This window comes from Triticum dicoccoides, chromosome 3A (assembly GCF_002162155.2).
Source record: "Triticum dicoccoides isolate Atlit2015 ecotype Zavitan chromosome 3A, WEW_v2.0, whole genome shotgun sequence".
Classification (NCBI taxonomy): domain Eukaryota; kingdom Viridiplantae; phylum Streptophyta; class Magnoliopsida; order Poales; family Poaceae; genus Triticum; species Triticum dicoccoides.
This window is the reverse complement of record NC_041384.1, coordinates 886,889-895,381: the sequence shown is the minus strand read 5'-3', so window position 1 is coordinate 895,381 and position 8,493 is coordinate 886,889. Positions and strand designations below refer to the sequence as shown.

At 41.0% G+C, this 8,493-nt stretch overlaps 2 protein-coding genes across 2 annotated transcripts; both read left to right on the top strand.

Moving 5' to 3' along the window:
• The first annotated feature begins 2,012 nt into the window (after nt 1–2,012).
• LOC119270823 lies at nt 2,013–4,978 on the top strand. The gene is made up of 3 exons (XM_037552882.1): nt 2,013–2,487; nt 3,598–3,672; nt 4,047–4,978. Exons 1-3 carry the CDS (start codon nt 2,373–2,375, stop codon nt 4,976–4,978), a joined length of 1,122 nt encoding a protein of 373 aa, XP_037408779.1. The 5' UTR covers nt 2,013–2,372.
• Nucleotides 4,979–6,344: 1,366 nt separating this feature from the next.
• LOC119270840 (uncharacterized protein DDB_G0283697-like) lies at nt 6,345–7,537 on the top strand. Its single transcript, XM_037552892.1, has 2 exons — nt 6,345–6,850; nt 7,250–7,537. Exon 1 carries the CDS (start codon nt 6,399–6,401, stop codon nt 6,843–6,845), a length of 447 nt encoding a protein of 148 aa, XP_037408789.1. The 5' UTR covers nt 6,345–6,398; the 3' UTR covers nt 6,846–6,850; nt 7,250–7,537.
• Nucleotides 7,538–8,493: the final 956 nt, after the last annotated feature.

Below are 8,493 nucleotides of genomic sequence, written 5' to 3'. Positions count from 1 at the left end.
AGAGAGAGAGAGAGAGAGAGAGAGAGAGAGAGAGAGAGAGAGAGAAATAGATCACGTGCGTGAGAGACACAGTTTTGTGCCAATTTAGTTTATGGACAGTCAGGCATACCCATAACGTATTGACTGGAATACATTTCCTTATGTATTATGCATGATGTCTCAAATCTGTCAGGTCAATGCCGTTGTACACAAAGCATTGCTATGTTCTAACGTATGGGATTCAAAGATAATATTTTGCAACTAGCCCATGCGAACACATGATTTCATGACTAGTGTCCATAGTAATTGACTAGATTTGGGTGTAGCATATTATGTGTAGGATTGGGGGACACAGGGAATAATTGAAATCGATAAACATGACTTCACGAAAGGTAGTGATAACGAAAAAGAAAACATAAGTTCGAGATGGATCGTTTGAGGTTTTTACGCACCCAATGGCTTTTGCAAGCGAATATTACATAACTATCAATAAATATGGAGCAAAGCTACATTCACATCACACACCAGTTTTAAATCAAGCGTAAAACTGCACTACATAATTTCCCCTTTTTATGCATCACATAGATGGATATTTTTAGAATGAAAGTTTGTGAATTCACAGTACATCTAACAAAGTAGACTACGACTGACTCTTATAAGATTCTTTACCCCAAAAATCAAAAGTTCGATTTGTGTTTATTTTCTCAATACAAGAAATGCTTTTTGTCTCATGATATTGCCAAACTTAGCTTCCAATATTTATACATAGCGCTCGCTCAAGTGAATCTATTCCACACGATAGCATATAAATAGATTTTGATATCTAATGATGAGTAAATAAAGTTTTCTTCAATATAGTCTAGAATACACACAGAAAATATACGGAGGAGCATATTATAAAATGTGGCTTCTAAAAATATTTATGCGTCTATATTTTATAATGGGTCGAGTATCAAGTAGCTTACCATGTGACTGTCAAGCATGTTGAGCCACAAATCCCTTAGCAACTCCCTGAAATTTCTGGCTGCTCGCTATTATGTTCTCCTGCCTCAGCCGACATGGAAATAAAACTTATCCACTGCATTTCCTCTCTCCTCACCAGCTGTAAGATCATGTGCAAAGTGGTAGGTGTACCGTAGCAGGAAATAATGGTGAGAGACAAAGATAATGAACCCCTATGGTTCTATATGAAGTCCCTTATGCATGCCATCAACATCACACTTCTATCACAACTTTTGTCTACCGTCTCCTTAGGTCCCTTAGAAGCTAGCACATATTATATTGGTGAGGAGAGCTCAAGATGCACCAAATGTGTAGTAGAATTGTGAATATTTGATTGCATTAGCATCAACTAAAGTTAAGTTGATGGCACAAACTAATCAACAAGCTTTCTCAGATCATGATAATATGTAGGATTGGGAGACACCGAGAATTGCCTGCAACGTCCATGAAAGGTTCATGGTAGGAATAATACAATGTTGGGGTCCATGATTGGAAACGACCAAACATGCATGTTCCGCGACTCCAGAAGCCTTGGCACGAGTGCGGCGGTAGTTTTCCTTTTATCGACCGATTGCGTTGTGGAATTCACAGCATCAGATGCTCTCGGTTTTTACTTCCTGTGAGGACATATAGTTGACATTTTTTTTAAATACATCAACATTCCTAAGAGTATACCTTTTCCTTGATATCCGTGAGCATTGCTTCAACACATGAAAAATTTACAATTACTTATATAATAAATAATTATATCAAATTAGTGAAACATACATAACATCTATATATAAATGAATTAGTGTTTGTTTACGCCCACATGAGAACAACTATCTCCTTTAAATCTCGTTCTGCCCACCAAGTACTCTCCGGACGAGTAGGAAAAAACTGAAATTTCTACCAAACTCCTCTCGAGAGATGAGGTCAATGTCAGGCTTTGCAATACTAGGAGCGACGCTGATAGATAGAAATGCAACATGATTTTTTTTATACATAAACTCGTTTTTTACAAACTGCTGTATGGACTGACAAGCTGCGTTTTGATTTTCGGCCGAAAAAAATGATTTTCGGCCGAATTTCGGCCGTCTCGCTAGGGCCCGATATATGGGCCTATCGGCCGAATAATTCGGCCCAGTTTGAATTTTTTTTGCCCGGCCCAGCTTCGAGAGCCTTCTAGTTAGCTTCCGCTGAGACAAAACCACGAAACCCAAACGGCCTAACCCTAGAATCACTCGTTCCCTGTCCCTCTTCCTGTGTGCGGCGCCGCCGCCGCGCACAGGCCACATCTCCTCGCCCTCCTCCACATCTCCGGCCAAGGCGCTCGCTTCTCTGGCCGTCCTCCACATCTCCTCGCCTCCACCCCATCCACTTCCTGTCCTTTGCTTCTCCAAGACTGCAGCATGGTGCTTGGCGGCTGCGGCAACGGAGCTGATGGAGCGCAAGCCGACCAGTTCAACGGAGGCAGTAGCACGGAGCAGCGGCAGCAGCATGGAGGGCGTCCGCTTGACTGGGAAGGTACATATGTTCTTGATGCAGTTTCAGTACGTGTATGCAGTTTCAGTCTTCAGCAATTTGTCTCGTCCAAGTACATGTATGCTGTTTCAGTTCTTCAGCAATTTCAGATCGATGTGGATTTGTTTCTTGGTTATAATCTGTGTCTACTTGTGCTGCTTTAGATTTAGGATAGGTCCCTGGTAAATGGCTTGGCAAATGCATATATCATACCGGGGTAAGAAAAATCGAGTCTTGATGAGTTGAACACAGTAGTGGCATTATTAATCTGAATTATACATGCATCTTGTAGTCACCAAGGATGCTCTAGATCTGGTAATATTTCTTTTGGTCCAACAGAAAGTGGGTTACAAACTTTGTTATGAACATCCTAAAATATATAATTGTTCCATGGACAAGGGGACTGCTCCTTGAAGCCACCGACTTGGATAAAATTGCTGCTGGCCGAGGCAGAAGCACACCGCACTAGCTGCTGTTATGTTTCCTTCCGCGCGTGTTACCCGAACAGGCCTTGGGTTCAGCTGCGCTTGCCCATGAATTGCTGCTGAACTTGAGTTGTTATGTATGATGGATGTTGCGAGTGACTCCCCCGTAAACTGTGTTGTTGAGAATATGCAATTGTACGTAATAATGTGTTGTCGATCGGATTGTTATGTTAATGATATTATTGATCGGATTATTATGTTAATGATGTTGTTGGAACTTCTTATTTGCACGGTAGGCCTTCTGTGCTCTAATGTTTTTGAGCTGCGCCATGCCGTCGATTTCCTGTAAAGGCTGCCTCTTGTGCTAATTTCTATCAGACTTCACACTTGAGTTATTTGCACAGAAAAGTAGATGTTGACCGATGATTAATTTCAATGGTCAGTGGTACCATTAAGTGGTGGTTCTAGAACTAAGCATCATTGGGTACAGTATATGACTTGTCTGTTTGGCAAACTAGAGCATCGAGTTGTATATAAATTACTTATTCCTTAGTATGTGAACTAGAGCATTGGGTTGTACTGTTTTTTCTTTATCATTAATATGAGGACACCCTAGTAAGCAAGGGTTGCTTCCTTAGTTACCTACTCTTGATAACTGACCGGTGTCCTTTTGTCACTTGATTTTCAGGTAATGGAACTGCAAATAGGAATGGCAGCGGCAACCATGATGCAAGTGCAAGTGGTTCTCAAAGCTCTTGGAAAGGTAATATACTAACTTGATATGAGCTATGAGATTGCATGTGCTTCTTATAGAGCTCTAACTTGGTTCAAATAAAAAAAGATGGCATAGAGATCTCAGTACTTCCATGAAACTATTTGGTATTTGTTTGTAAATTGTACATAACAGTACACTGCGTTGTCCATGTAGTGAGATGAGGATGATCACAGTTTAGAGTATTTGGATCTCTCTTTCATATTTCTATATAGTAAGGCATATATCTTGATCTTATTGGTGCACATTTCTAGAGTATTTGCTTGGTATGTTGCCAGATTACTATGCTTTGCTTGTTCACACGATGCAAATGGAATATTGTTAGGTTCAATTAAAGTGATGTTGTTTGTAACTTTGCAATGCAGGAATTAAAGATAATAACTTATATGATCCTTGGAACCATACATGGCCGTATTCTGGGGGTTTTCATTGTATGTACTGTGGCCTAAAGCACAAAGGTGGAGGTGCAACCCGTGCCAAGGAGCACCTTGGTTGGATTGTAGGTAACGTGAGGAGCTGCCCAAATGTGCCAAGAAATGTGAGAGATGCAATGAGAGAGTGCCGGGATGAATCGAAGAGGAAGAAAAGAGAGAAACAAAATAGCAGGCTGAGAATTGAAAGAAATATTATGGAAGGGCTGTATCAACAAGGAAGGGTGATTAACATAATAGATGATGATGAAGAAGAAATTCAGATGAATATTCGAGAGGCATTGCGTGACCCGAATGTCTCCCGCAGAGTTGATAGGAGGATTGGCAAGGGGAGTGTGGGTGATGTGCGAGTTGATGTTGGCAAAAAGAGTATCACCGCATATTTTGACAAGCAATTATGCAGCAACAAAGTATCTATGCAGCCCAAGATCAGTAGTGCTTTGGACCCTAATTCGAGAGATGCACTTGGCCTAGCTTGGTCCAAGTTTTTTCATGCCAATGATATTGCTGGACGTAAAGCTGACTGTCCATACTTCCGAGCTGCTATGAAGATCACTCAACAATTAGGACCTACTCCTATACCAACCGCGAAGGAGATTGATGGAAAATATTTGGATGCAAACTATGATGAAGCAACTTCGTTTCTTCAGAAATTCAAACAAGATTGGAAAAACTTTGGTGTGACTCTTATGTGTGACTCTTGGACTGGTCCAACAGGAATGTGTCTCATAAACTTCATGGTGTATTGCAATACACGAATGTTCTTCCTTAATACTATTGATGCATCCGGTCAGACTCAGAATTCAGGTTACTTCCTCCTCTTCTTCGCGTTTTACTTTCTTCTTGAATACTTGGATTTGTCCTAGAATTGTTTTATGTTCTTAAAATACTTGATTTTTTCTAACTAGGTATATGCATCTTACATAATTTTGCAGACTTTATCTATAGAGAGATTGAGAAGGTTGTAGAAGAGATAGGCCATGAACATATAGTTCAAATCGTAACCGATAATGGGTCAAATTATAAAAAAGCTTGCAAAACCCTTATAGAAGAACCAAAGTACTCTCATATTGTTTGGCAACCGTGTGCTGCTCACACCGTCAATCTTATGTTAAAAGATATAGCCAAGTTTCCTGAGGTTGATGTGATAGTCAAGGGTGCCAAGACAATCTGTAGGTTCTTGCATAAGCACAATAATCTACATGATAACATGAAGAAGAACATAGGTGGTGAACTAATTAGACCAAATGCCACCCGGTTTGGGACTGTCTTCATGTTCCTTGAGAGTTACCATTTGAAGAAAGATAAATTTAGGGAGTGGATGGTTTCTCAGGATTGGAAGGAGTGTCAGTGGAGCTATGAGCCTGGATACGTGTTTTCTGAAGAATGTTTGTCTAGTAATGTTTGGTGGAATGCACTAGAGTGGGTACTAGGTTCGTTAAGGCCACTTTATAAGGCCATGAGGTATGCTGATACGCAGAAACAATGCACTCTTTCTGGCTTCAAAAAAAGTATGATGCTCGCTATACAACGGATGGAAGCACATCTAGGCCCTACATCAAGGTTGTACCTTAGTTTCATGCGCAAGGTGTGCAAGAGGATAGATGCAATGGAAGAAGATACGTTTATGGTTGCAGCTGCCGTCCTTGATCCATATACACATTATAGCCTCAACCTTTGCAACCATACAAATTATGCTACTGCACTAACAGATGCGATAGCGAAGATATTAGATCCAAAGAGTGCTCTTTCAGCCATTGATGAAGTTAGTAAGTTTAGGGAGTGCCAAGGAAGGTTTGGGACCAGATTAGCACAAGAAGCTGCGGCGAGAATGGAGCCAAGTAAGTCGTGGTCTTTTGGTTTTAGAATTTCCATTTCCTTTTGTTTTGTGTAATTCTGAAAATTTCATTGGTGATATCTTGCAGCCCAGTGGTGGTTTCAATTTGGAGGGGATGTTCCTGCATTGCAGAAGTGCGCAATGAGAATTTGCTCACAATGTGTCTCATCTAGTGGGTGTGAGAGGAACTGGAGCGCCTTTGCTTTGGTGCACACAAAGCCAAGAAATCGCCTTTTATATGACAAGCTCCACAAGCTAGTTTCTGTCCGCTACAACCTAAAGGTATAAACCAACTCAAATTTACTTTGTACCTTGTATTGTCCTTGCATGTCATATAATTTACTTGGTTTACTATCCAAACCTTGAAGATACGAGCTGAAGAAGATCAAGAGAAAGAGAGAGATATAGATAAAGAGGTTGATCCAAGTGCACTGCTGATAGATACAACAATGTTCGATGAGACAAATCCAATAATGGAGTGGCTGAATGAGGATGAAGAGGATCCAATTTTGGATGGAGCCGATGCGGCCAGTGCTGTTTTTGAGAAAATAAGGCGCCTCAACTCAGGCAGGAAGGATTCTTATGTTGGTACAAAGGCTAATAAGAAGAAAAGAAAGAGGAATCATGATGAGGAGAATGAGTATGTCGAAACTGACAGTGAGGATGACGACAACGAGAATGAATATGTTGATAATGAGAGTGAGGATGATGATGGGGTGAGTGAGGATGATGAGGATGATCAACAAGATCAACAAGAAACACAAATGCAAGTGGAAGAAGAGACACAAGTACAAGTTGAAAAGGAGACACAAGCAAGCATTGGCAATTTGGAGACTCGTAGATCTGGACGACTTGTTAGGAAGAAGACCAAGGAAGTCAACAGCCTCTACTCGTAGATTTGGTAAGTCTCTTCTTTTCGGTGTTTCTTCTTCATGATGATTACTTAGCTTGATGCATATGTTTGAAGCGGTTGATCTTTAAATAGCTTGATGTACATTGCTTTCTTATTCTGGTGCTCTAATGTGTATGCTCACTGTGTAATGATCAATACTGATGTTCTAATTGCTACTTGTCAATTATCGTGTAGTACTGTTGTAATTTCTACTTATCTTCTTGTATGGCTGTTGTAATTGCTACTTATCACCTACTAGTGCTGTTCCAATTGCTACCACTCACATACTAGTGTTGTTCTAATTGCTACTTATCTCTTAGTAGTGCTATTCTAGTTGCTACTTATGATGTAGTAGTGTTGTTCTAAATGCTACTTATCACTTGTATTTGTCTTTTAAATGGTACCTAGCTGGAGCTTGGAGCATGATGCTAGTTGGAGGCTTGGAGCATGGAAGCTGGAGCTTTTTCAATGGAACAAGACCTCCCCGTCCATGCTTTCATGGATTTCTTTTGGAGTTGTTGTTCGTTGTGATGCTTTGATGGTTGTCTTTTGGAGCTGTTTCTATGTGAAATCCTTTAAATTCCTAGAGTTGGTTGTACTGAAGTATTTAAACTTTGAACTATGATGTGATGGTTGTGGACTGTAAGTTTAGAACTAATGTGCGTGAGGGTCATATTGGACTGACGCTCTTATATTAATCCCTAGAGCTAATTTGCTAAACATTATATGATTACTCCTGATGGTTGTTGGGCTGCTATGCTTTTGCTTAGCTTGATTTCAAATTTCTGTGAATGTTTGGTCAAATTTCGGCCGAATTTCGGCCAAATTTCGGCCAAATTTTGTCTGAAAATTCAAAATTTGATTTTATAATTTCGTCCGAAATTTTGCCGTAATTTTTGAAATGACCGAAATTCGGCCATTTCGTTCAGGGCCGAAAAAAATGGCAAACCGAAAATCAAAACGCAGCTGACAAGTAATACTGCTAATGGCGGCTGGATTCGAACCGCTAGTGGTCATTTGGAGTAGACAGCTGCTCCATATTAAGGTGCTGTTGAGCATACATGCGGTGCAGGTGGTCATTTGCAGTGCAGGTCACGCTACTATTTTTGGCAGATTTTCGTCCATGCGTGGACTGGCCCATTCTAAAGGTCATCATTTGGTCAGCATACATGCTGGCTGACACGACTGTCATATCGCCGGGAGACCTTCCTGTGGTTGTCAGATCTCCTGAGCACCACCTTATGGCGCTCTAGGCACCGTTGTTTCTGGTGCACCTTGGAGGCCAAGACAACATCAGCGTCTATGCCATCAAGGACAGTCAGCTGTGGCGGTGTCGCCTGCTGACTTTGGGTGTGCAGCTCCGTTCCTAAATATAAGTCTTTCTTGACTACATACAGAGGGAAATGTGTGAATCTACCCTCTAAAATATGTCTACATACATCCGTATGAAGTTCGCATTAAAATCTCTAAAAAGACTTATATTTTGAAACGGAGGAAGTATGTGTCATCCATTCTGTTCCGCCCATCCTTGCTCCGTTTAACCACCATCCTCATGTGTGGTGCGGGAAAGAGTGTGGGCGCTCATGGGCGCAAACAGTTCTGGCAGTAGCAACCTATAGGTATTTTGTCTCTGAGCAGGAAGCTGACGCTTT

Bases quoted from the DNA above. Each gene is read 5' to 3' on its own strand.
- LOC119270823 (XM_037552882.1), top strand. From the start codon at position 2,373: ATGGTGCTTGGCGGCTGCGGCAACGGAGCTGATGGAGCGCAAGCCGAC. The intron at 2,488-3,597 runs GTACATATGTTC...CTTGATTTTCAG, and splicing joins GCGTCCGCTTGACTGGGAAG to GTAATGGAACTGCAAATAGG. The intron at 3,673-4,046 runs GTAATATACTAA...TTTGCAATGCAG, and splicing joins TTCTCAAAGCTCTTGGAAAG to GAATTAAAGATAATAACTTA.
- LOC119270840 (XM_037552892.1), top strand. From the start codon at position 6,399: ATGTTCGATGAGACAAATCCAATAATGGAGTGGCTGAATGAGGATGAA.